This window comes from Thamnophis sirtalis, unplaced genomic scaffold (assembly GCF_051295495.1).
Source record: "Thamnophis sirtalis isolate CommonGarterSnake01/CBP01778 unplaced genomic scaffold, rThaSir2_p1.2 scaffold_2, whole genome shotgun sequence".
In the NCBI taxonomy this organism is placed as follows: domain Eukaryota; kingdom Metazoa; phylum Chordata; class Lepidosauria; order Squamata; family Natricidae; genus Thamnophis; species Thamnophis sirtalis.
The window spans coordinates 53,745,464-53,773,069 of NW_028261382.1; the positions used below are offsets into that span (position 1 = coordinate 53,745,464).

The following is a 27,606-nucleotide window of genomic DNA, read 5'->3' on the forward strand; positions in this document are numbered from 1 at the left end:
TCCTCCTGCCTCCTCTCTGCCTCCTTCTAGCGCTGATGATGTTACCTAGTAGGGTCGTGAAACGTCAGCAAAAATAAAAACAAGCTCAGAGAGCATCAAGGAGCCTATAGTCCTCTTCCTCCTGCCTCCTCTCTGCCCACTTCTAGCACTGATAATGTTACCTAGTAGGGTCGTGAAACGTCAGCAAAAATAAAAACAGGCTCAGAGAGCATCAAGGAGCCTATAGTCCTCTTCCTCCTGCCTCCTCTCTGCCCCCTTCTAGCACTGATGATGTTACCTAGTAGGGTCGTGAAACGTCAGCAAAAATAAAAACAAGCTCAGAGAGCATCAAGGAGCCTATAGTCCTCTTCCTCCTGCCTCCTCTCTGCCCCCTTCTAGCACTGATGATGTTACCTAGTAGGGTCGTGAAACGTCAGCAAAAATAAAAACAAGCTCAGAGAGCATCAAGGAGCCTATAGTCCTCTTCCTCCTGCCTCCTCTCTGCCTCCTTCTAGCACTGATGATGTTCCCTAGTAGGGTCGTGAAACGTCAGCAAAAATAAAAACAAGCTCAGAGAGCATCCAGGAGCCTATAGTCCTCTTCCTCCTGCCTCCTCTCTGCCCCCTTCTAGCACTGATGATGTTACCTAGTAGGGTCATGAAACGTCTGCAAGAAACCAAGCAAACTCAGGGGGCACCAAGGAACCCCTCCTGTCAACCCTGAGCTTCAAATATTCTCCTTTATTAGGAGTCTTAGCAGGGATGCCCCCTGGCGCTGCATTGCCTTGGCCAAAGGCGAGGACGGTTGAGGAAGGCCTTGGCACCCAGAGACCTACATGCAAAGTGGCATGCAAAAATCCGAACTTTAAAAGAAAACTAACGCCCGGAATGTAGGAATGACATCACAGAAGGATGTTGTTTCCAGGGGAGGGAAAGCTAAAAGTTATCTTTTGGGCAAAGAGCCAGTTTGGCACTCTAGCAGAGGTCTTCAAACTTGGCAACTTTAAAGACTTGTAGACTTCAACTCCCAGAATTCTCCAGCCAGCTCAGAGTTGGCTGGAGAATTCTGGGAGTTAAAGTCCACAAGTCTTAAAAGTTGCCAAGTTTTGGGTTAAAGCATCATCAGCTAGAAATTGGTGAGTTATTGTCCTGCCTTAGCCAGTTGGTTGGATGACTTGGGCCAATCACTTTTTCTCATCTGCCCTTTAACAAAACTTTAATAATGGCCTAGAAAGCATTTGGCCAGAAAAAAGAAAAAAAAATAGCCGCTCTACCGTAGCATCTCTATAGTGCTCGACGTGGCCAGAAACTGTGCGCATGCGCCGCTTCTTGCCAGACTCCGCCCTCTTCGAGAAGCGGAGGCGGCTCCCTCTGCGCGCGCATTCTGGCTGCAGCCGCCATTTTAGCGCCGAGGTTTACAGTCCCGTTTTGCGCGGAGCTTCGGTCCCGCCGCGGAGAAGGAGCGCCATGCCGGCCGGACCGGTGCAGGCGATGGCGCCCGCCCAGCCGGCTCCTCCGGAACCCAAGCAGGTATTTCGCGGCTTTCGCCTTCGGGAATAAGGACTTCTCCGCTTCTCAGCCCCTTCCCCCCCCCTGCGCCTGGGGCCTCTCAGAGGGAAGGGGGCGGGGCTGGTCTTTCTCCCAGAGTGCTTAGCGAGAGGCGCGTGATGTGCTGGGAATTGTAGTGATAAAAGGTGCTGGAGGCAGCTCTTGCTGTAGCCCCGCCCTCCCATAGGTGGGACTACAAATGCCATGGTCCCCAGCCAGTTTGGATAGGAAATGAAGCCAAGGGGGACGAGGGTTGCGTAGCACATTAAAGGGCAGGAAACCCAACCAGCATAGTTTAAAATTTTTAAATTAAAAATACTTTAAAATTTCCAAATGGAAAATATTTTAAAATTTCAAATCGAAAATATCGTAATTTTTTCATTCAAAAATATCGTAATTTTTTAAATTCAAAAATATTTTAATCCAAGAATATTTAATTCAAAATATTAAACTTTATTTAAAAATATTGTAAAAATTTTACAATAGTAAATAGTGTAAAATTTTAAGTCGAGAATATTGTAAAGTTTTAAGTCAAAGCTATTTTAAAATTTTAAAGTTTAAAATTTTACATCAAAAATATTGTAAAAAAAAGTTATTTGAAACTATTTTGAATTGAAAACATTGCAAAAAAAATTATTTGAAAACATTGTAAAATTTTAAATGGAAAATGCAGTGTCCTGGGGTTACGTGATTCCGTTTTGCCACCTTCTGACCAGCAAAATCAACATTTTACCATGTTACAAATGTAACCATTGCGATGATTCTGATTCTGATAAGCCTAAATTATGCCTTCTCATGTCTCCCCCACAGCCAGAAGAGGAGCCACAGAAGGAAGAAACCACACCAGCCAAACCAGTTGTGGGAATTATATACCCGCCGCCAGAGGTTAGGAATATCGTGGACAAGACAGCCAGCTTTGTGGCTAGGTGAGAAAGCTTAGGTGAAGCTCGCGACATAAATTCCGTTTGTGGCACGCAGCAAAGAGACTTTGGGCAACGTTTGAACTGGGCTTATTGTTATTGAATAGATTTGTACATTGTCCAACTCGCAACAATTCTGGGTAGCTCAGGGTAAAAACAAAGGAAAAACATAATAAGTAAAAGATGATAGGAACAAAAGCGAAACAACCCTACGCTTGCTCAAGGCCGGGAAAATCCAGGTCTTCAGGGCCCTACAAAACACCAGAAAGAAGGAGGCTAACCAGATTTCATGTGCTAAGAACTCCCCAGTAGTACAAGTTGTTTTCTGATTGTGGTGCCTGAAATCTATATATATATATAAAAGCGAAATACCACTCATGCATCATCACGAAATCTCCAGAAACTTAAAACCTACAAACTTGAAATTTGACACGTACGATCCTTTTGGTTTCTAGGTGCTCGCTAAGAAAGGATTTGACAAAACGACCATCAGATCATTAGTATTTCTTATACAGTATTATTAACACGGTCTGATGCTAAGGAGTTAAGATGTTCTACTCCCCCTCCCCACCTGAAAAGAACTCTGTTCCAACTGCCACTTGGATGTGGGCATGGCCGGCGCATGACTCATGCTGGGAGTTTAGACATTCTACTCCCCGTCCCCACCTGGAAAATGCTCTGATGCTAAGGAGGTAGCCTGAGGGAGAGAATGGGATAAGATAGGAGAGGCCTCTGGGGGGCAAGTTTGAGGGAGAGAAGGGGAGAGGAAAGACCAATTGTAACTACTCTTTTATTTTTATTTTGCAAATTTTTTATTTTATTTTTAAATATTAAAAAACCAACATAAAATTTTTTCATCCATTACATACAGCATGTCATTTGGTTACAAGTGTTTTTGCATCCATATTCTCAATTACATTTACACAGGTTTTCCATCTAACATAACTAAATACCTCGCTTTCATTGTACAACGTCTATTCAGTTACGATTAATTTTTCTTTTCTTTTCAATAAACCTAATTCCCTTAACATTCTTGATTGTCTGTTTAATAACAATATGCCTTTATATAATCACTTATCCCATTCGGAATATTTTTACAATATAAAAAAGATTTACCAACTATTTATATTTGTATATCACTGTTTTCAATTATGCATAATCCCACCAATCAACTATCGAGTATGCTTATGTTCATTATTGTCCTTGTACATCATACATTCAAACAAAAATTGTTATTGCTTCATTTTTCAACAAGTTATTCTAAATAGACACTTCATATATATACCAATAAACTCGTTTATTTTCAAGCTGTGTCAATTTATCAAGCCCAATCACATAGTTTTGTATTTCTGGTTTTGAACTCAGGCTGCCTTCACTTGAGGTAAGAATCTCATTATGAATGTACTTGAGAGACCGCCTGCTGCCAATCACCTCCAATAGACCGATCAGATCCCACAGATTAGGCCTCCTCCAAATTCCATCCGCCGGCCAATGCCGACTGGCGACTACCCGGAGGAGAGCCTTCTCTGTGGCTGCTCCGACCCTCTGGAACGAACTCCCCGTGGAGATTCGAACCCTCACCACCCTCCAGGCCTTCCGCAAAGCCCTTAAAACCTGGCTATTCCGACAGGCCTGGGGCTAAAGAGCTTCTGCCCCCCTCCTCGAATGGTATGGTTGTTGTGTGTTTTAAATTGTGTACTGTTATGTTCGTCTTTTTATCCCCTGTCTGTACCCCTTTCCCTGACTGAATTGTGAGCTGCCCTGAGTCCCCTTCGGGGAAAAGGGCGGCATATAAATGAAATAAATCCAATCCAATTAGATACAGAAAACACGCTGATGCTGTTTTGACTATTCTGGAACTGTCTGGAAACAGTCTCCCATCTCGGGTGCCAAATAAGCTGCAAACATGGACCTTTTCAAGCTCAGAATAGTTCAGCGGTGATTTTGTGCTTGGAATATTTTGAATTTATGTCAAATTGGCTTTGAGAGAGAGATGATGGGGGTGTCTGTCGTGGCTTCTGAACAACGGTTTGGTTTGGCTTTTAACTTCCCCTCTACAATTTCCCAGAAACGGCCCGGAGTTCGAAGCTCGGATCCGCCAGAATGAAATAAACAACCCCAAATTCAACTTCCTGAACCCCAACGACCCTTACCATGCCTACTACCGCCACAAGGTCAACGAGTTCAAGGAAGGGAAGGCGCAGGAGCCCTCCGCGGCCATTCCGAAGGTTATGCAGGCCCAGCAGAGCGCCCAGCAGCAGCTTCCCCAAAAGGTACAAAAAACTTCTTCTCTTGGCGCAGCTCCTTTGGGATTCTACACATAAGGCCAAGATAATTTCCCTGGAGTTGGGAGGGAATGGGGATTTTGCAGTTTCCTTCCCCTGGAGTTGGGAGGGAATGGGGATTTTGCAGTTTCCTTCCCCTGGAGTTGGGAGGGAATGGGGATTTTGCAGTATCCTTCCCCCAGGATAGAGAGGGAATAGGGATTTTGCAGTTTCCTTCCCCTGGAGTTGGGAGGGAATGGGGATTTTGCAGTATCCTTCCCCTGGAGTTGGGAGGGAATGGGGATTTTGCAGTATCCTTCCCCCAGGATAGAGAGGGAATAGGGATTTTGCAGTTTCCTTCCCCTGGAGTTGGGAGGGAATGGGGATTTTGCAGTATCCTTCCCCTGGAGTTGGGAGGGAATGGGGATTTTGCAGTATCCTTCCCCCAGGATAGAGAGGGAATAGGGATTTTGCAGTTTCCTTCCCCTGGAGTTGGGAGGGAATGGGGATTTTGCAGTTTCCTTTCCCTGGAGTTGGGAGGAATGGGGATTTTGCAGTATCCTTTCACTAGGATGGAGAGGGAATGGGGATTTTACAGTATCCTTCCCCTGCCATGCTGACCAAGCCATGCCCACAGAACCAATAATAAAAACAAAAATTTGAATTTCACCCCTGCTCTCTTTACTCTGCAGGTCCAGGCCCAGGTGATTCAGGAAACCGTGATTCCGAAGGAGCCCCCGCCAGAATTTGAGTTCATTGCAGACCCTCCCTCCATCTCGGCTTTTGACCTGGATGTGGTGAAATTGACCGCCCAGTTCGTGGCTCGCAACGGCCGCCAGTTCCTGACCCAGCTGATGCAGAAGGAACAGAGGAATTACCAGTTCGACTTCCTGCGTCCCCAGCACAGCCTCTTCAATTACTTCACCAAGCTGGTGGAACAATACACCAAGGTGAATATAATGCTCTTTGGATGCAAGGGGGGGAGGGGGGGGGTTTACAAAGTATATTTTTAGTACAAAAAAAAACTACTGTAGAAATAGGATTGATTTCATGAGGAATATTAAAAGGATGTGTTTTTACAGATCTTGATCCCACCAAAGGGTCTCATCATAAAATTGAAGAAGGAAGCTGAAAATCCAAAAGAAGTTTTAGATCAGGTAACTGAGGAATATTTTGTGTGTGTGTGTGTGTGTGTGTGTGTGTAAGTGTGTAATTTGCTTCTAACATTTAGATACTTAACATTTTCAATCCCAGATAAGAACATTAATCCAATTTTGGCCAGGCTGGGTACTGTTTTGCTATTTCGGTGCAACACACATGTGGGTTTTGGTGGGAAGGATAGAATAAATCTGGATTTTGGTACAAAATGGGGGTGTTTGTGGGTTTTGACTTAGAGATATAATTCGATCTCTTCCCTTAAGGCTGAATTTAATGAAAAGGGGAACTTCCCCAATTCTTTAAAAGAAGGATAGTTTTGTGGCCCTCCATCAGCAGTTTCGGAGGTTGGGGAGGAACCTGGGCCAGTCCTGGAGTCTGGGGAAGTCTCTGATGAGGGCTGTGGATCAGAGGCAGAGAGGGGGCCAGGGCCGTCTGACAGTTATCAGCTGCCTTCGGAGTCAGACATCAGTGAGGCAGAAGAACAGCTGGAGCCTGTTCCCAGTGTGCCCATGCGCAGAGTTTCTAGACGACGGGAATGGCTGAAGAACGGGTCGACTTGGGAGTAAGGCCACAGGTGGACGGTGAATGGCCCCTCCCAGAGGGAATAAAAGAGGAGCGAAAGGGGAGTGGAGTTTGCAGGAGACCATTAGTTCGTTTCATTGGTTCGTGACTCTCCAAGACTCCTTGCCAGATGTTGCAGATATCGGCCTGGCAGCTCTCCAAGCCAGATAAGGTCTGTGACCGTAAATCCTCCCTCGAAAGACTTTGCTGGAGGTGAATGAGCAGAATTCACAGTACATTAATAAAAGGGTTTTTTGTCGGGACAAGGAGTTTGCTTCATGCTCTCGGGAAGCCTCAGTCAGAACAGGTGGTTTTTTTTTCTGTGGCCTCTCCTCATAAGGACTCTTTGTTTCCCTTGGCCGGCAGGCCTGCTACAGAGTCGAGTGGGCCAAATTCCAGGAGCGTGAGCGGAAGAAGGAAGAGGAGGAGAAGGAGCGCGAGAGGGTCGCTTATGCCCAGATCGACTGGCACGATTTTGTGGTGGTGGAAACAGTGGATTTCCAGCCCTCGGAACAAGGTTCATTCCCTCATTGATTTCAAAAGCGCCCTCCTTTTTTCCCCCAAGGCTCTGTGCGTGCAGAGGGCAGCCAGGAACCACTACAGATACCAGGAAGGAGAAAACAGACATTAAGACTTGGGGAATGTGGTCCTCCAGCATGATTTCCACCTTCAGTCCCAGTCGGCTTTTGAACAGGGAAGGGCGTTGCAGAACAAATTACCATATTTTTTTGGACTATAAGACACTCCGAAGTATAAGATGCACCTATCTTTTGGGGAGGAGAACAAGAAAAGAAAATCTACCTCCTTGCAACAAATAGTCAGTTTCCTGATTAGCACAGCAGCTGATGGTCGGTTGGATCGGCCTCCTGACAAGCAGCTGTTTCATGCTGCAGGGATTCTCATAGCCTGTTGGCGCCTCTGTGCCCCCTGTTTTCGGCCTCTGCGCATCCCATTTTCCACCCGTTCCGGGCGGCGGGGATTGGAATGGATGGGAAATGGGGTGCGCGGAGGCAGCAATAATAGGCGATCCCTTCAGCCTGAAGCAGCTGATGGTCGGGAGGCCGATCCAACCGACAATCAGTTGCTTGTGCTAATCAGCCTATGCTGAAACTGAAACCGGCTGTTTGCTGCAAGGAGGCAAATTGCTGGGAGGCAGAGGCCAAAGGGTGGGGGGGGGGGGCTGGCGGTGGGCAGGACTACATTCGGTGTATAAGATGCACCCAATTTTTCACCCTCTTTTAGAGGGGAAAAAGTGCGTCTTATACTCCAAAAGATACGGTAGGTTACCAAGATAGTTATAGTTTATAGTTTTATTGATTTGTATGCCGCCCACTCCCGAAGGACTCCGGGCGGCTTACAATAAAACAAGGGAGGGGATAAATAAACAAAACAATACTTTAAAATCCACAACAGTCACAGTTTCTGTGGGGCTGGATATTTCGAAAGCCCCCCCGGCCTGCTGGAGCAGCCAGGACTTAACGGCTTTGTGGAAGGCTGGGAGGGTAGTAAGGGTCCGGATCTCCACGGGGAGATCGTTCCAGAGGGCTGGCGCTGCAACAGAGAAGGCTCTCCCCCGGGGAGTCGCCAGCTGGCATTGGCTGGCAGATGGAATCCGGAGGAGACCTAACCTGTGCGATCGAATCGGTCTATGGGAGGTGATCGGCAGGAGGCGGTCTCTCAGGTACCCAGGTCCGATGCCATGAAGGGCTTTATAGGTAACGACCAGCACCTTGAAGCGGATCCGGAGACTAATGGGTAACCAGTGCAGCTCGCGGAGGATAGATCACAGTTAATTCACAGCAGTCAGCCCCCCTCCGGTCCAAAGTTGCTAAGTTTGCAAAGATTTACTTTTAAATCCCGGTTTGAATTAACGATTCAAAGGCAGTCCAGGCCTCTCTCCCTGTGATCCACTTCGTTACAATTAACAAGAATTCCCCCCCCTCCCTCCCTCCTTTCTCTTGAAGGGAATTTTCCTCCGCCGACCACTCCCGAGGAACTAGGGGCTCGCATCCTGATCCAGGAACGCTACGAGAAGTTTGGGGAGAGCGAAGAGGTGGAGATGGAGGTGGAATCGGACGACGAAGATGACAAGCAAGATAAGACGGACGAGGCTCCCTCCCAGCTGGACCAGGACACCCAAGTGCAGGACATGGACGAAGTGAGTGACGAAAGCAGACCCCCTCATTGGGTGGGGGGGACCTTGACGGGTTTTTCCTCTGAATCTCACGCTTGGGTGGTATGATTGAATTGAATTCTGTATTGGCCAAGTGTGATTGGACACACAAGGCATTTGTCTTTGGTGCATATGTTCTTAGTGTACATAAAAAGACAAGATACATTCGTCAAGAATCATAAGGTACAACACTTAATGAGAGTCATAGGGTACAAATAAGCAATCAGGAAACAATGTCAATAGAATGTGGAATAGAATAGAAATATAGAATAGAATGGAATAGAAAATATGCAATGAAATAGACTAGAATAGAATAATAACAGAATAGAATAATAAAAATGAAATGGAATAGAATAAGAATAGAATAATAAGAATGGAATGGAATAAGAATAGAATAATGAATAGAATAGAATAATAAGAATGGAATAGAATAAGAATAGAATAAAAAGAATGGAATGGAATAATAAAAATGGAATGGAATAAGAATAGAATAATAAGAATGGAATGGAATAGAATAAGAATAGATTAGTAAGAATGGAATAGAATAATAAAAATTCGAATGGAATAGAATTAGAATAGAATAATAAAAATGGAATAGAATAAGAATAGAATAATGATGGAATGGAATAATAATAATAATGGAATAGAATAGAATAATAAGAATGGAATAGAATAATAAAAATGGAATGGAATAGAATTAGAATTCTTTATTGGCCAAGTGTGATTGGAGACACAAGGAATTTGTCTTTGGTGCAGATGCTCTCAGTGTACATAAGAACAAAAATTCATTCATCAGGAATCCTAAGGTGCTACAATACTTAATGATAGTCCTAGGGTACAAATAAACAATCAGGAAACAATATCAATATAAATTGTAAGGATACAAGCAGCAAAGTTACAGTCCTGCAGTCATCAGTGGGAGGAGATGGGTGAGAGGAATAGTAATAACTAATAGTAATAGTAATGCAGCCTTAGTGAATGGTTTGACAGTGTTGTGGGAATTAGTTGTTAAGCAGAGTGATGATGTTGGGGGAAAAAACTGTCCTTCTGTCTAATTGTCTTGGTGTGCAGTGCTCTGTAGCCTCGTTTTGAGGGTAGGAGTTGAAATAATTTGTGTCCAGGATGTGAGGGGTCTGTAGCTATTTTCACAGCCCTCTTTTTGACTCGTGCAGTGCGCAGGTCCTCAATGTAAGGCAGGTTGGCAGCCATTGTTTTTTTCTGCAGTTCTGATTCTCCTCCGATGTCTCCGTCTGTCCTGTTGGGTTGCAGAGCCAAACCAGACAGTGATGGAGGTGCAGATGAGAGACTCAATCCTTCCTCTGTAGAACAGAATCAGCAGCTCCTTGGGAAGTTCGAGCTTCCTGGGTTGGTGCAGGCAGAACAGATTGAGTGATCTTCAGGGCTTGGAAGTGGATGGGAGCAATTGGAGATTAATTACTGCCGTCTCCTCCTCCTCCTCCTTTTTTTCCCCCTGACCTTTGAAGGGTTCTGACGATGAAGACGACAGCCAGAAGGTGCCCCCACCTCCAGAGACTCCGATGCCCCCACCGCTGCCCCCTACTCCAGATCAAGTCATCGTCCGGAAAGATTATGATCCGAAAGGTAAGATGACCTCCAGAGCCTCTGTCAGTGTCTCTTAACCTCGGCCACTTGACGAGTGGACCTCAACTCCCAGAATTCCCCAGGCAACGCTAACTTCGTGACCCGTCAAAAGCGCGGACGGCAAAAGCGCGATCGACAAAATCGCGCCTTTGACGTCATCACAGCGCGACGAAAAAGATCGAAAAATTCAAATAAAAATTAATAAAAATTAAATTAAAGCAAGCCGATTCACATAAAGGTAAGGGTTAGGGTTAGGGTTAGGGTTAGGTTAAGGGTTAGGGTTAGCTTTAGAGCGTTAGCGTTAGGGTTAGGTTAAGGGTTAGCGTTAGGTTTTTCGTTACTTTAACGGTTAGGTTTAGGGTTAGGTTTAGGGTTAGGTTAAGAGTTAGGTTTAGGGTTAGGTTTAGGGTTAGGTTTGGGGGGCTTAGGGTAAGGTTTTCGCTTTATTTTTACATTTTTCGAACTTTTTCGTCGCGCTGTGATGACGTCACAGCGCGCTTTTATCGAGCGCTTTTTTGTCCTACGCGCTTTTGTGGTGGAACCGCTAACTTTACCTGGAGGTTTATTTTGCACACTCTAGTCTCCGCAGCCAGGGAGGGGGCGGGGAAAAAAAAAACCCATTCCTAACACGTGACTTTTCTGCTCCCTCCAGCTTCCAAGCCTCTGCCCCCAACCCCAGCTCCAGACGAGTATCTGGTCTCCCCCATTACGGGGGAGAAGATCCCTGCCAGCAAAATGCAGGAACACATGCGGATCGGCCTTCTGGATCCCCGCTGGTTGGAACAAAGAGACCGTTCTTTGCGAGAGAAGCAGACGGATGACGAAGTGTATGCCCCAGGTGAGCCCAGCCAGCATCTCCTCGCTAGCCGTCACGGACTTATTAACTACTTATTTTAATACTTTGGATTCGATTGACATGGAATATTGGTGAGGTGCTAGAGATGCGATCGCTCAGTGGCTAAGACGCTGAACTTGTCAGTCAGAAAGGTCGGTGTCAGCACCTCTCCATTAATTAATTAGGAAAGAAAGACCACGAGACTCCATGGGTGGAAATCAAGTGTACTTTTACTAATTAAGAATGATTAAAGGCATAGCGAAGCGAAGTCTGATTATTTAGGCGCGAAAGCGATTGATATATAGAATAGCCCATTCCCCACCCCTTGGCATCACAGTTCCAGTCCAATCATAATTCTTCCAAGTGTCAGGTGTGAGATAACTTCAAAAGGCATCACGAAGATGGAATGTCGGTGCCGTTAGTCCTGGCGGGAACACCCACGCATGCGTAGTCTGATCAGCCGGTGAACTCCAGAACCTTCCTCCAGCACAATGAGTAACCCCTCCCAAATACCATGCCCTCCCTCCCCGTTTCATGGCAGCCGAAGCGATAGCAAAGCAGAGGCTGACAGTCGGCAGTTTGAATCCCCTTTATAGGTCTCCTGCTTGAGCAGGGGGTTGGACTAGAAGACCTCCGAGGTCCCTTTCCACTCTGTTATCCTGTTAAAAAGACCCTCTATCTGAAGATGAGCCTTACGTATGAGCCAGCCCATTCTGTTTACTTACTTACACGCTCAATTCTCCTTGCTGTGACATGTTCGGCTGTAACGCCCACCTCAAATTATACCAACTTTTTTCATCATTAACATTTAACCAGGTGTGATGATAACGTTAGAGAATTTGCTGCACTTTAATATACAGGTAGTCCTTGACTTATAGGGATGCCGTGGATCAGTGGCTAAGACGCTGAACTTGTCGATCAGAAAGGTTCGGCAGTTCAGCGGTTCGAATCCTTAGCACCAGGTAACAAAGTCAGCTCCCGTGACTTGTCCCAGCTTCTGCCAACCTAGCAGTTCGAAAGCAGGTAAAAAATGCAAGTAGAAAAATAGGGATTTTGGTGGGAAGGGAACAGCGTTCCGTGCGCCTTCGGTGTTGAGTCATGCCGGCCACATGACCACGGAGACGTCTTCGGACAGCACTGGCTCTTCGGCTTTGGAACGGAGATGAGCACCGCCCCCTAGAGTCGGGAACGACTAGCACATACTAGCACATACCTTATTGGTGAGGTAAATTATTCTGCAGCAGTTCAGAGCATCTGTAAATTTATTTCTAGCAAACGTTGCACCTGGGATATGTTTAATGTTTTAAAAATGAAGACCCACCTACATTACGACTGTTTAGCAACTGTTCAGTCACTACAATGCTGAAAAATTGACTGACAATCAATCCTTATAGCCATAGCAATCACGCTTAAGACTTATATACCGCTTCACAGTGCTTTCCAGCCCTCTCTAAGCGGTTTACAGAGTCAGCCTCTTTTCCCCCAACAATCCGGCTCCTCCTTTTACCCACCTCGGAAGGACAGATGGCTGAGTCAACCTTGAGCTGGTCATGATCGAACTCCTGGCAGTCGGCAGAGCTAGCCTGCAATACTGCATTCTAACCCCTGTTACCACAGTTATACCTAACAACTGTCATAGCATCTCTTCAGTCCCATCATTAAAATTCAGTTTCTTGGCAACCAGCATGCATTTATTAAGGGTCGCTGCACCATCACGACAACAACTTTGTGAGTGAGGGGGAGAGGCAGTGACTGGCCCAAGGTTATCCAGTCGGTTTTATATATATATATATAAAACCGTAATATCCCTAATATATATATATATATATATATATACATCCCTAATATAATTATTTTTTTATTTTTTTGTTACATAAACAACACATGCCCACAACAGTGGGGGGGGGGGGGAATCAAAACAAAAAAGAACAAAAAACAAGACAGAGGGAAAAAAACAAAACAAAAAAAACAAGTATATGTTATAAAAAAGTATATCAGCTGGTTACAACAAGTTTTTGTGCATCTCTTCCATTAATTCATATTAATTCAAATATCTTAACTCAAATGTTTACCATATTAACATCATCATACCTCCACTTTTAGTTGACTAGAGTTGTTTAAACATCCTTCATCCTTAACTAGGCCAAAGATTTAATCCATAACCACATGCTAGCATTTCATTTACTTGTTTATAAAATCCTCCATTAACATCAAATCCTCATATCCTGTTTTAGCTAAACATCCATAATATTTAATACCAAAAATTCCATCCTCCATGTATATAGTTTATTATCATTCTCCTTTCTTTATGTAATTATATCGTATATCATAGCATTTTCCCCATATTAGTTAAGATTTAACTGTATATAGTTTTATTTTATTTTTTTATAGTAATAATTATTGTGATTAATAACCTTTATATATAGTCCAAGAATATTTCTAAGAAATATCCAGTCGGTTTTCATAGCCAAGGCAGGACCTGAACTCACAACCTCTGGCTTCCTAGCAAGAATGGTGCCCTCTGGAATGAGGTCCTTCCCACGATCCGGACTTCCCCTGCCCTGATGGCATCTAGGAAGGCTTCAAAAGATCTAGAATGGACTCCTGTTAGAGATAATTGATGTATTTTGGAGGGGTTCTTTTGTTGATGTTGTATGCTATTGTGTTATTTCTATAACTTTATGTTTTATGTTATAAATAATATTTTTTTTTCCAGCTAGGTGGCCTTACGGATCTCATTATAAATCAATAAATCTTTTCTGGCAGCTGGGGATCTTTGAATTGTGTCCCATCTTGGGGGGAAAAAGAAATGAAACCTTTTCTTAATTCCTGTCCACTTAGGCCTGGATATTGAAAGCAGTTTGAAGCAGCTGGCTGAACGCCGTACGGATATTTTTGGTGTAGAGGAAACGGCTATCGGCAAGAAAATTGGTGAAGAAGAGATCCAGAAGCCTGAAGAGAAGGTATGTCCCTGATAGGGCAGCCAGGAGAAGGTCTTCCCTTCCACACCTGGCCGGCCGTTTCGCCTGCAGCCAGAGGTGCCTTTTTTTTTTTCCAAGAGGCAACTGGACTTTTCTGGTTTCTCTCTGAAGACGTTTCGCTTCTCATCCAAGAAGCTTCTTTGGCTCTGACTGGGTGGTGAGGAATGGAAGGATTTTACACTCAGTATAAATATATTTGGAGAGAGAATGAGTGGGTGCGGTGGCCTCAGGGTGGAGCCCTCGCCTCACAGTCAGGAGGCGGTGACTTCGATCCTAGGCAGAGGCAGATATTTCTCTCTCTCGGCACAATGAGAATTGATCTGCTGAACAAAACTCCGTACTGGTGACAGGGAATAGCATCCGGCCATTCAAACACTCTGCTACTTCCATTCAGTTGCTCAAACTCCACCCCTGCAAGGGATTATGGGGTCGTTAAGAGGATGGTGTTCAGGAGTCATTATGAAATGACATCAGGAGTGATGGTGGGGTGGCCTAGAGATGGAGCTCTCGCCTCACAGTCAGGAAGCTGTGAGTTCGATCCTAGGTAGCGGCAGATATTTCTTTTCTCCGGGCGCACTAAGAATATATGTGTTGAACAAAACTCCGTACTGGCGACAGGGAACGGCATCCGGCCATTCAAACACTCTGCTGGCTCCATTCAGTTGCTCAAACTCCACCCCTGTAAGGGATTATGGGGTCGTTAAGAGGGTGATGATCAGTCATTATGAAATGACATCAGGAGTGGTGGTGGGGTGGCCTAGAGATGGAGCTCTCGCCTCACAGTCAGGAAGCTGTGAGTTCGATCCTAGGTAGCGGCAGATATTTCTTTTCTCCGGGCGCACTAAGAATATATGTGTTGAACAAAACTCCGTACTGGCGACAGGGAACGGCATCCGGCCATTCAAACACTCTGCTGGCTCCATTCAGTTGCTCAAACTCCACCCCTGTAAGGGATTATGGGGTCGTTAAGAGGGTGATGATCAGTCATTATGAAATGACATCAGGAGTGGTGGTGGGGTGGCCTAGAGATGGAGCTCTCGCCTCACAGTCAGGAAGCTGTGAGTTCGATCCTAGGTAGCGGCAGATATTTCTTTTCTCCGGGCGCACTGAGAATATATGTGTTGAACAAAACTCCGTACTGGCGACAGGGAATAGCATCCGGCCATTCAAACACTCTGCTACTTCCATTCAGTTGCCCAGACTCCACCCTGCAAGGCATTCGGGGGGAGTTAAATGAAGATGAAATGATGATGATCAGAATATATATTGATACTGACCGAGCTTGACCCTTGTTTCAGGTGACCTGGGACGGCCACTCGGGCAGCATGGCCAGGACGCAGCAGGCCGCCCAGGCCAACATAACCCTGCAAGAGCAGATCGAGGCCATCCACAAGGCCAAAGGTCTGGTGCCAGAAGACGACACCAAGGAGAAAATCGGGCCGAGCAAACCCAACGAGATGCCTCCGCCTTTGTCCTCGGCCCCCAACATGCCGAGCGGTGCTCCGCCCATTGCCTCCATGCCCCGCCCTCCCGCGGTAAGCCTCCCCCAAGCGAACCTTCCCTCCTTAGCCCCCCTCGCCTGCTGTAGATACAGGTAGCCCTCGACTTAACAACAGTTCATTTGGTGACTGAAGTTACGGCATCACTGGAAAAAAGTGACTTACGACCGTTTTTCACACCTACGGCCATGGTCATGTGACCAAGGTTCCAGGTTCCTATTTGTGACATTTGCAATGTCTGGGAGTCACACTTTCACGACCGTCCCACAATGGGGAAGCCAGATTCACTTAACAACAGGGTTATTAACAACTGAGTTTATTATTTTATTAATCGCCAGGTTGTTAGCTTTTAACAACCGTGGCAAGGAGAGTCATTAAATGGGGCCAAAGTTCGCTTAACGAACGTCTCACTGAGCTCGTCTTTGGGCTCAGTCGTGGCCGTAAGTCGAGCGCTCCTTGTACCGACTTCATCTCGGCAAGTCAAAATGTTTGCATGGTTAGGTTTGTATCCTGCCTTCCTTTGTACCGTATTTTCCGGAGTATAAGACGCACCAAGATTTTAAAGAGGTAAATTTAAAAAACAAAAAAAAAGTTTTTGCCCTCTGCAGGCCTCCCAAACCCTCTGCACGCCTCGTTTTTTGGGAAAAACTGCAAAGTGCTCCTGGGGGCTGGGGGGCGGGCAAAAATGAGCAAAAAACGCCCCATTTTTTTTTTTTTGCAAAAAACAGGCCATGCATAGGCTTTGGGAGGCTTATAGATTACTCCTAGGGGTTGGGGGTGCAAAAACGAGCAAAAAACAGGCCATGCATAGGCTTTGGAAGGCTTATAGATTACTCCTAGGGGTTGGGGGTGCAAAAACGAGCAAATACGGCATGCATAGGCTTTGGAAGGCTTATAGATTACTCCTAGGGGTTGGGGGTGCAAAAACGAGCAAAAAACGGCATGCATAGGCTTTGGAAGGCTTATAGATTACTCCTAGGGGTTGGGGGTGCAAAAACGAGCAAAAAACGGCATGCATAGGCTTTGGAAGGCTTATAGATTACTCCTAGGGATTGGGGGGCAAAAGTGAGCAAAAAACAGGGCATGCATAGGCTTTGAGAGGCTTATAGATTACTCCTAGGGGTTGGGGGGCAAAAGTGAGCAAAAAACAGGGCATGCATAGGCTTTGGAAGGCTTATAGATTACTCCTAGGGATTGGGGGGCAAAAGTGAGCAAAAAACAGGGCATGCATAGGCTTTGGAAGGCTTATAGATTACTCCTAGGAGTTGGGGGGCAAAAGTGAGCAAAAAACAGGGCATGCATAGGCTTTGGGAGGCTTATAGATTACTCCTAGGGATTGGGGGGCAAAAGTGAGCAAAAAACAGGGCATGCATAGGCTTGGAAGGCTTATAGATTACTCCTAGGGGTTGGGGGGCAAAAGTGAGCAAAAAACAGGGCATGCATAGGCTTTGGGAGGCTTATAGATTACTCCTAGGGGTTGGGGTGCAAAAACGAGCAAAAAACAGGGCATGCATAGGCTTTGGAAGGCTTATAGATTACTCCTAGGGGTTGGGGGGCAAAAGTGAGCAAAAAACAGGGCATGCATAGGCTTGGAAGGCTTATAGATTACTCCTAGGGGTTGCGGGGCCAAAACGAGCAAAAAACAGGGCATGCATAGGCTTGGAAGGCTTATAGATTACTCCTAGGGGTTGGGGGGCAAAAACGAGCAAAAAACAGGGCATGCATAGGCTTTGGAAGGCTTATAGATTACTCCTAGGGGTTGGGGGGCAAAAGTGAGCAAAATACAGGCCATGCATAGGCTTTGGAAGGCTTATAGATTACTCCTAGGGGTTAGGGGTGCAAAAACGAGCAAAAAAGGCCTATTTTTGTTTTTGCAAAATACAGGGCATGCATAGGCTTTGGAAGGCTTATAGATTACTCCTAGGGGTTGGAGGGCAAAAACGAGCAAAAAACGGCCTACTTTTTGCTCGTTTTTTCCCTCCACAGCCCCCCACTTTGCAGGCCTCCCAAACCCTCTGCACGTCCATTTTTGTGAAGGGGGTGGGGTTTCAGGAGGCCCAAAATGCTGCATTCGGTGTATAAGACGCACCCAAATGTTCACCCTCTTTTTTTTTTTTGCGAGAAAAAGGTGTGTCTTATACTCCGAAAAATACAGTAAGTTCTCCTTCACCCTCTTTCCCCCACAACCCCTGGGCGGTGGGCTCATCCAAAGTGACCCAGCCTCTGCTCCAGAGTGAAATTGGAAATATCCTGGTTTCCGGTCTGCTCCCTTTCCCACAGCTCCCCTTTTGACTCTGGTTTGCCTTCCAGATGCCCCCTCCAGTTCGCACCACCGTCGTCAGCGCCGTGCCGGTCATGCCTCGCCCCCCGATGACGTCCGTGGTCCGCTTACCACCCGGTTCCGTCATCGCCGCTCCAATGCCCCCCATCATCCACGCCCCCCGGATCAATGTCGTCCCGATGCCGCCCTCGGCTCCGCCTATTATGGCCCCACGGCCTCCTCCTATGATTGTACCCACAGGTCAGTGCTCCTCTTCGTAGCCGTCACTGTAGGAAACACGAACGGGGCCTCCGGATCTGGGGGTTTACATCCTTCCCAACGCTCAACCACCCCATAGCGCCTTCAACAGCGCCCTCAAAAAACATTTGCCAGGTGTCGCTTTTTAAGAGAGCATGCTTTCACTCCCAAAAAAAGACCGTTTTGCTACAAAATTCCATGTAAGATTTTAGTGCTACAAAAAAAAAAAAAAAACCCACCACCACATTTTGAGCTGAAAGTAAATGTTCTTAATTCGGAGGAGGCCATCATTCTGGCTACTTTAAAGCAAAATTTTAAGCATAACCTAAGCCAGACTCAAACCACGTTCTGGCTCGATGGGTTACGCCTACAGGATGATGGTTCTAAATGGTAAAAATGCACGAACCCATTCAGTCGTGACCTAGTCAGCAAGAAGGTAATTAAAAACAAAACCAAATTACTTCAGTATTTATATTCAGATATTGTTTGGCTCAGTGGCTGAGCTTGTCGGTCAGAAAAGTTGGCAGTTTGGCGGTTCGAATCCCCAGCGCCGCGTAACGGAGTGAGCTCCCGTGACTCGTCCCAGCTTCTGCCAACCTAGCAGTTCAAAAGCACGTAAAAAAAATGCAAGTAGAAAAATAGGAACCACCTTTGGTGGGAAGGGAACAGCGTTCCGTGCGCCTTCGGGGTTGAGTCACGCCAGCCACACGACCATGGAGATGTTTTCGGACAGCGCTGGCTCTCCGGCTTTGAAACGGAGATGATCACCAACGCCCCCTAGAGCCGAGGTGGCGCAGTAGTTAAATGCAGCACTGCAGGCTACTTCAGCTGACTGCTAGTTCGGCAGTTCGGCTGTTCAAATCTCACCGGCTCAGGGTTGACTCAGCCTTCCATCCTTCCGAGGTGGGTAAAATGAGGACCCGGATTGTTGTTGGGGGCAATATACTGACTCTGTAAACCGCTTAGAGAGGCCTGAAAGCCCTATGAAGCGGTATATAAGTCTAACTGCTATTGCTATAGTCGGGAACGACTGGTACATATGTGCGAGGGGAACCTTTACCTTATTGTTTAGTGATCCTTTGTTCCTTTAGATGCAATGCTCTAGTAGTGAATGTTTGCTCTCTCTCCCTAAATTGCTTTGGGTTGTTTTTAAAAAAAACTGTATCCAAGCAGCAGTCACTTTATACATCCTTCTTTCATCCAAAGAACTCTTAAAAAGTGCAGAAAGAGATGATGGGCAAAGGCATTATTTGCCAACCTTGGTCTCAACGAAACTTGTTTTGTAAAAAAATAAAAAATTAGCACACCTTGTCTTCCTCATCCAGTCCATCTTCCTAATTTTGTTTCTTATTCCCCTTTTTTTTTGGAGGGGGGGGTTGCACTGAGAGTTTTCCATTGGTATGGAAGAAAGCACGCTACCCTCCCCCTTAATCCTTAGAATTCAGTTAAATAAATGCATACATACTGTTCGGCTGCATCCTGGTTGCTGGGTAAATTAACAAACTGGGATTTGCATTTCAGGTTGAAACACCGGAGGGGGTGTGTGGAGTGATGATCATAAACTTCAATTGAGCTAAGCTGTTGAACTAATGATATTTAATTTTTACAATATAGGCTACAGACAGGGACCAGTCGGCAGTCCAGGTAACTTCTTCAATGTCACTGTGATCTCAGCTAATCACTAACCTTCCATGTTCAGCTCTGATTGGCATGCATTCACCTCTTCTTGTCTGTCCAGAGTGGGGAACCCTGGCAAGTCCCTCACTTCGGTCTGTCTGTCTGTCTGTCTGTTTTTCCGATCCTGTAGATTCTTTGGCCTGACTGTTGCCGCTCTTTAAGATGTTGTCGTTGCATGCTAACTTGGATGCCGGAGGTCCACCTCGCGAGGGAGCTTAGAGGCCTCCTATGACAGAGGGACCCATTGTATCGCAAGCAATAATAATAATAATAATAATAATACCAGGACTTAAAAATTGAAATTCAACGACTATGGCACAAACCAGCAGTGGTAATTCCAGTGGTAATCGGCACACTGGGTGCTATTCCAAAAGCACTGGAACTACATTTAAAACAGTTAAAAATTGACAAAATCACCATCAGTCAAATGCAAAAAGCCGCACTGCTTGGATCTGCACGCATATTACGAAAATACGTTACGGCGTCCTAGGTCCCTGGGTGGGGCCCGACTAGTAACCAATGCCAAATCCGGCGAAACAACTGGCCGCTGTGATACAATTGTATAATAATAATAATAATAATAATAATAATAATAATAATAATAATAATAATAATAATAATAATAATAATAATTCACTGAGCTGCATTGCTGTAAATTGTTGTGCAGCTGTTAAGGTTGGCTTGTCAACTAACAAGCAGGAAAGTCTGTGGCATTTGCTTTAAAAAAAAAAAAAGTGGAGTTTGCAACCACAATAATGTGCCACACAGTGGCCAAAACGGGGGATGTGTTGAGATCGAAGTCAAATAGCTACTTGAGGATGGGATGGCTTCAAGTTCCCACTTGGATTTGGGACTCGGTAACCTTAAAAGGATCTCAGTCCCCTCTTTAAGAGTTTAGGACAGGTAGATATCTCGGCAGCACAGGTTGAAAAGAGTCGGTCAGCGCATCCTCTCGGAAGGAAGTGCAGAGGGCATCACCACCTTGTGACAAGATACCTCCTGGAGGCTTAGAGGCATTCCCTCTAAATTTAACCTTCATGTTTCTCTTGCAAAACCCAAGTTTTCCTGGCCAAAAAAATGCCAGCGTTCCAAATAGCGTCCAAAAGTAAATCAGAATCCGAGGCAAAGTATTTCTCAAAAGTTCCAATTTATTAAGAGAGCCACGTTGACACATTTGGGGAAACCCGAATCTGAAAGCTTCCTGGTTCAAGATCTTGCCCCACACACACCCACAAGTCCATCCCATGGTCCAATCATCCACTGCCACGCTGGCAGCTTCCACCCATCCAGTTTCAATCAGGTGAATTGAATTGAATTGAATTTATTGCATTTATATGCCGCCCTTTTCCCCAGAGGGGACTCAGGGCGGCTCACAATCCAAGTCAGGGAAGGGGATGCAGATAAGGGATAAAAAGACAAACAAAACAATACACAATTTAAAAGCACACAACAACCATACCATTCGAGGGGCGGGGGCAAAAGCTCTTTAGCCCCAGGCCTGTCGGAACAGCCAGGTTTTAAGGGCTTTGCGGAAGGCCTGGAGGGTGGTGAGGGTTCGAATCTCCACAGGGAGCTCGTTCCAGAGGGTCGGAGCAGCCACAGAGAAGGCTGTCCTCCAGGTAGTCGCCAGCCGGCATTGGCTGGCGGATGGAATTCGGAGGAGGCCTAATCTGTGGGATCTAATCAGTCTATTGGAGGCAATTGCAAAGTGCAAAGACAAAGGATGACCTTGGCTTTCTAGAAAGAATGTTGTTATGGCTACATAGCATCTAACCCCGTACAATCCCATTTTCCCACCATAGAAAATGCACAGTAGAATAACAGAAAGTGTGGCAGGCCAAAGACCCAAAAGAAAAGATGGCTGCAGGCCTGACAACACTTTTGGGACAACCATGATCTGGATGACTGAGAATCTCCCTAGACTTTTGGCCGATGGGGTATCTGGCTTGTGCGGCATTTGGGGGGAAGAGGGAGGGGTGCCAGGCCTCCCCTTTGCTTTCAGCCGATTTTTTTAAACACAGCTTTATTGTTATTATTTATTTCTTTTGGCTTTGGAGTTACGACTGGTTACTTCCTCCTCTCCTCCTTTTCTTGTGTCTTCCCCTCCTCCAAAGCAGCGGGTGTCCCAACGGGTCTCGTGCTTGAAGAGCCGCCATGGTCTTGCCTGCCTGCTAAGGAAGCGCATTCGGGCCCTGCATTGTTGCATGCATCAAAAAGCAGCTGGCCTTTGCGATATTCTCCGCGAGGAAAACGGGGGGGCTTAACACGGGCATTTTTGTGACCGCTGTTTTCAAGAGGCCGTTTAACCCAGGCAAAGGAGGAATCCCGACCGTTAATTCTGAATCCGACTCGGAAATAAAACCACTTGAGCGCCGGTGTTTGCGCCCGCTGCTTGAGGACGTTGTAGAGCCCCGTTTCTCCTCCCCCTGCCCCGCACCGCCTTCCAAATATCACCGGCAGTTTTCTTGTCAAACCAGCATTTCTGTTGTTGCAGCTTTTGTTCCAGCGCCCCCCGTAGCTCCTGTTTCTGCTCCGTCCCCCATGCCTCAAGTCCACCCCCCACCCCCCATGGAGGATGAGCCGGCCTCCAAGAAACTCAAGTCCGAAGAGAACCTGATGCCGGAGGAAGAGTTTCTCCGCCGAAACAAGGTGCACAGTCATGCCCTTTTATGCCATGCAGACGGTCCTCGGCTTACGACCAAAACCGAACCCGAAATGTCCATAGCTAAGCAAGTTTTCTTCCATTTTACTTCCTTACTTGCTAAGGGAATCGCAGCAGTTGTTAAGTTCGGGGGTTGAGTCAATCTGGCTTCCCCACTGGCTTCGTTTTTGTCGGAAGGTCACAGATAGTGACCCCGGAAACACCGCAACGGTCGTAAATTCATGCCAGTTGGCAAGCGTCTGGATTTTGATCACATGACCACAGGGACATTGCAGTGATTACAAGGGTGGATAAAACGTCATAAGTCACTTTCTTCAGTGGCCTTATAACGTCGAATGGTTGTTAAATGAATGGTTGTAAGACAAGGACTAACTGTAACCTTTGTGGTAAATCTGGGGTATGTCATTTCCTTTGGGGCCAGTTTAGCTAATTTCACACATTTCTTTGGGGCAGTGTTTCTGAAGCCCGCCCCCTTTAAGAAGTCTGGATTTCAATTCCCAGAATTCCCCAGCCAGTTCTGCTGGCTGGGGAATTCTGGGAGTTGAAGTCCAGTGTCAGGGTTCCAAGTAACCTACCCACAGCAAACAAAATCTCTGTGGCAGGTAGATTTCTCAAAGAACAAGTTTATTGGATAGGTGATATTGGCACCGGCTGGTGAAAACCGACTCTTGAGCATTCCTGCAGTTTCCACGTAATCAAAAGTAAAAGTTTTTCACTTTCTCAAAACAATCAGTCACATGGTCCAATCGGGATACACCTCCAGTTGCTAAGTGACTCCAGTCCCCTCTTTCCGAGCACCTGCAGGAATGACCTTGGTCCTCAAGAGAAAATATTTTGCTTTGACTAAAACACCCCAACTCTCTATTCCCCTCCTGTCCCTCCAGTGTGTCAGGGCTCAAAATGGCCTCTTCGGGGGTTGACATCCAGACTTCTGAACACTGCTTGAGAAGTTCTATTCCGATCGTCCTAGACTTACGACTATAATCGAGCCCGCAAATTTGGCCATATGTCGTGACAGTCACGAATGGAAGGTTGGAACACCAGCCCTTTTCTAAAACAATCCAGAAAGGGCCGGCGTTGCATCTAAAACTCAAATTTCAGTGATTTTCCTTGATTTCTCCTCCTCCTCCTCATTTCTGCCCCGCCAGGGTCCAGTTACCGTCAAGGTCCAGGTCCCGAACATGCAGGACAAAACGGAATGGAAGCTGGGTGGCCAAGTCCTGGTGTTCACCCTCCCGCTCTCCGACCAGGTATGTAAGTTGGCCAACATTCTACAGGTAGAACCGTTCGTTCAGCGGCCGTTCAGAGTTATGGCGTCAGAAACATTGCGCGGGGGGGGGGAAGGGAGGTGGGGTCTTAGGGGGGAGGGGGAAATATAGTATGTGCTAGATTTTAAAGTAACACGATTGCACTTGTATACGGTTGCTCTTTAATTCTAGTGTAAAAATAGGACAAGCTGAATACATTGACAGATAGTAGAAATACACCGAAGGGAGGAGTAGAGGGATAGAAGAAAGAAGGGGAGAGAGGGTGGGAGAGAGGACTGGAGGGAGGGAGAGAAGGAAGGGAGGGAGTGTACTGGGAGAGAGGAGTGATAGAGGGGGAGGGGAAGTAGGGTAGAGGGGAATGTTGGAGGGAAGAAGGAAAGTTGGAGGGGGGCGAAAGAAAGAGGTGTATGGTACATTGGGTTTGTATTTTGGGGGGTATTGTCGACAAGAGGGATGGCTGTGTTTATTGTTTAATGTTATATGGCCCTGGTTATGCACAGTATATATGTGACTGTACGGAAATGAAAATGGAAAATAAAACACATTTATACAGAGCAAGAAACATTGCGCTCAGTTGTAACCCGCTTTGATCCGAGTCCTGGAGGAGGAGCCCCCACACCAGTGTAACTTCCGATGGCCACTGATGGTTTTAAGTCAAGGAATTCCTGGGTTTAAAGCACAGTCAAGTTCGCCCAGGTGCTTCTTAACTTTCCATCATGGCAAAATAAGGGCAAAGGTTCCCCTCGCACCTATGTGCCAGTCGTTCCCGACTCTAGGGGGAGGTGCTCGTCTCCGTTTCAAAGCCGAAGAGCCAGCGCTGTCCGAAGACGTCTCCGTGGTCATGTGGCCGGCATGACTCAACGGCGAAGGCGCACGGAACGCTGTTCCCTTCCCACCAAAGGTGGCTCCTATTTTTCTACTTGCATTTTTAACATGCTTTCGAACTGCTAGATTGGCAGAAGCTGGGACGAGTCACGGGAGCTCACTCCGTTACGCGGCGCTCGGGATTCGAACTGCCGAACTGCTGGCCTTTCTGATTGACAAGCTCAGCGTCTTAGCCACTGAGCCACCGCATCCCAATCATGGCAAAATCCTTGGGGCTTTTTTTTATTCTTCCCTGATGCTTACACCATCTTTTCCTAAAGAGCGCCCGTTTCCTTTGGCCCGCAGGTTTCCGTCATCAAGGTGAAGATTCACGAAGCCACCGGCATGCCCGCCGGGAAACAGAAACTCCAGTACGAGGTGAGTCCCCCGGCCTTGGAAATGGAACCCCTTCCGCTTCCGATGCCACAATTCACCAGGTAGATCCTCCTTCTTTACTCCAGCTGTAGTCTTCCTGACACAGAGTCACTGGCTTAGAATGAACTTTTTTCTCCTTCCTTCCTCTTCTACCGCTTCTCAGCTTGAATTACTTCCCGTAATCATTGGCTGTGAATGCCAACCGGATATTCTTTGGAGAACAGAATAGAAATAGAATAGAATTAGAATAGAATTATAATTGGATGAGAAGAGAAGAATAGAATTAGAATAAAATAGAGTAAAATAAGAATAGAATAGAATTATAATTGGATGAGAAGAGAAGAATAGAATTAGAATAAAATAGAGTAAAATAAGAATAGAATAGAATTATAATTGGATGAGAAGAGAAGAATGGAATTAGAATAAAATAGAGTAAAATAAGAATAGAATTATAATTGGATGAGAAGAATAGAATTAGAATAAAATAGAACAGAATTAGAATTATTTATTGGCCAAGTGTGATTGGACACACAAGGAATTTGTCTTTGGTGCAGATGCTCTCAGTGTGCATAAAAAGACAAGATACATTCGTCAAGAATCCTAAGGTACTACAATACTTAATGATAGTCCTAGGGTACAAATAAGGAACCAGGAAACAATATCAATATAAAGATACAAGCCACAAAGTTACAGTCCTGCAGTCATCAGTGGGAGGAGATGGGTGATAGGAACGATGAGAAGACTAATAGTAATGTGGTAATGCAGACTTGGTGAATGGTTTGACAGTGTTGAGGGAATTAGTTGTTTAGCAGAGTGATGGCGTTCGGGGAAAAAACTCTCCTTGTGTCTAGTTCTTCTGGTGTGCAGTGTCCTATAGAGTCATTTTGAGGGTAGAAGTTGAAACAATTTGTGTCCAGGATGCGAGGGGTCTGTAGATATTTTCACAGCCCTCTTTTTGACTCCTGCAGTGCGCAGGTCCTCAATGGAAGGCAGGTTGGCAGCCCTTGTTTCTTTCTGATGTTCTGATTCTCCTCCGAAGTCTCCGTCTGTCTTGTTGGGTTGCAGAGCCAAAACCAGACAGTGATGGAGCTGCAGATGAGAGACTCAATCATTCCTCCGTAGAACAGAATCAGCAGCTCCTTGGGAAGTTCGAACTTCCCAAGTTTGAGCAGAACAAGTCTGCGTGTATTCAGTCCGTGGGTGCATGGATCTTGCCCCCTCCCCGCCCCCCCCCCAAAATCAGTCTGTCTGGCATTGGCCCAAAGCCTTAAGTGGATTTTCCACACACACCCCAGGATGTTTCTCAGAGTGTTTTTAGCTAGATTCGTTGAGAAGGAGGAGGTGGGGGCCGCAGGCTGCTTCTTGCCTTCAATTCATTTCAATTCAATTTATTAAATTTGTATGCCGCCCTTTTCCCCCGAAGGGGACTCAGGGCGGCTCACAACTCGAACCGGGGAGGGGAACACAGACAAAAGATTTAAAAACAACAACATAACAATATATAATTTAAAAACTCACAACAGTCATACCATTCGAGACGGGGGCAACAGCTCTTTAGCCCCAGGCCTGTCGGAACAACCAGGTTTTGAGGGCTTTGTGGAAGGCCTGGAGGGTGGTGAGGGTTCGAATCTCCACGGGGAGTTCGTTCCAGAGGGTCGGAGCAGCCACAGAGAAGGCTCTTGATTAGTTTCCATCCATTGCTGTTTGTTCTGCCCTCTGGTGCTTCGGAGAATACGTTTACCCCTCCTCCCTTTGTGGCAGCCCCTCAAATACCGGGAGACTGCCATCATGTCACCCTTTTAAGTCTTGAAACTGGTCTTAATTGTCTTCCAGGGCATCTTCATCAAAGATTCCAACTCCTTGGCTTACTACAATATGATGAGCGGTTCAATGATCCACCTGGCGCTCAAAGAGAGAGGCGGGCGGAAGAAGTGAGCGCCCACCTCCGGCATGATGTACATCCAGCTGCCTAACTTCGCCACCTAAGTTTCAACCAGGCTTGTTGTGTGTGTGTCTTCTTCGGGCTAGTTTTCTTTGCCCTGTGCATTTGCTTGGTAATCCAGAGCCTAGAGGAAACCGACCTTAACCCGTACCGTCTTTGTGAGAGATTTGTGCTAATCCCGTGTTCCTTTCCGCAGCTGGCGGTTGTATCGGTAGTGAGTTTTGTCTTCCAGCAAGTGGCTTGGTTTAATTCCCCGTCGGGGTCTTTTCGCCCTAGCAGGCTGATCCCTCGCAGGGTCTGGGTTTGATGTAATCTTGCGTCTTAAGATTAGTTGGTTTGGATCTCCTTTGGTTCGGAATCTTTTTACCCGTTGGGTGAACCAGTTTGTTTAATTTTCTAGGGACAAGCAAGTTTTGCTAGATTAATAAAAAATAAATAAATCGATTTCCCACCTGAACCTTGTCAGGTCTCCTTGATTTGACGGCACACGGCTGCTGCTGTTGTTGTTGTTGTTTATTTATTTGTATGCCGCCCTTTTCCCTGGGGGGACTCAGGGCGGCTCACAATCAAAAGGAAGGGGGGGACAGACTTTTACATATAAGACAGTACATGATTAAAACGCAACATTCATACCATTCGGGCGGGTTACAATCTTTAGCCCCAGGCCTGACGGGATAGCCAGATTCTAAGGGTTGTACGGAAGGTCTGGAGGGTGGTGAGGGTACGAAGCTCCACGGGGAGATCGTTCCATTGGGTCGGGGCTACCACCGAGAAGACTCTC

General features: G+C 46.2%; 1 protein-coding gene across 1 annotated transcript; it reads left to right on the forward strand.

The window, feature by feature from the left end:
* The first annotated feature begins 1,350 nt into the window (after positions 1–1,350).
* SF3A1 (splicing factor 3a subunit 1) lies at positions 1,351–27,282 on the forward strand. The gene is made up of 17 exons (XM_087705573.1): positions 1,351–1,508; positions 2,337–2,452; positions 4,515–4,719; positions 5,403–5,660; positions 5,793–5,867; positions 6,796–6,946; positions 8,394–8,587; positions 10,087–10,204; positions 10,857–11,042; positions 13,881–14,002; positions 15,319–15,555; positions 17,830–18,040; positions 19,652–19,681; positions 22,209–22,363; positions 23,525–23,626; positions 24,815–24,886; positions 26,717–27,282. Exons 1-17 carry the CDS (start codon positions 1,446–1,448, stop codon positions 26,816–26,818), a joined length of 2,397 nt encoding a protein of 798 aa, XP_087561699.1. The 5' UTR covers positions 1,351–1,445; the 3' UTR covers positions 26,819–27,282.
* The last annotated feature ends 324 nt before the right edge of the window (positions 27,283–27,606 follow it).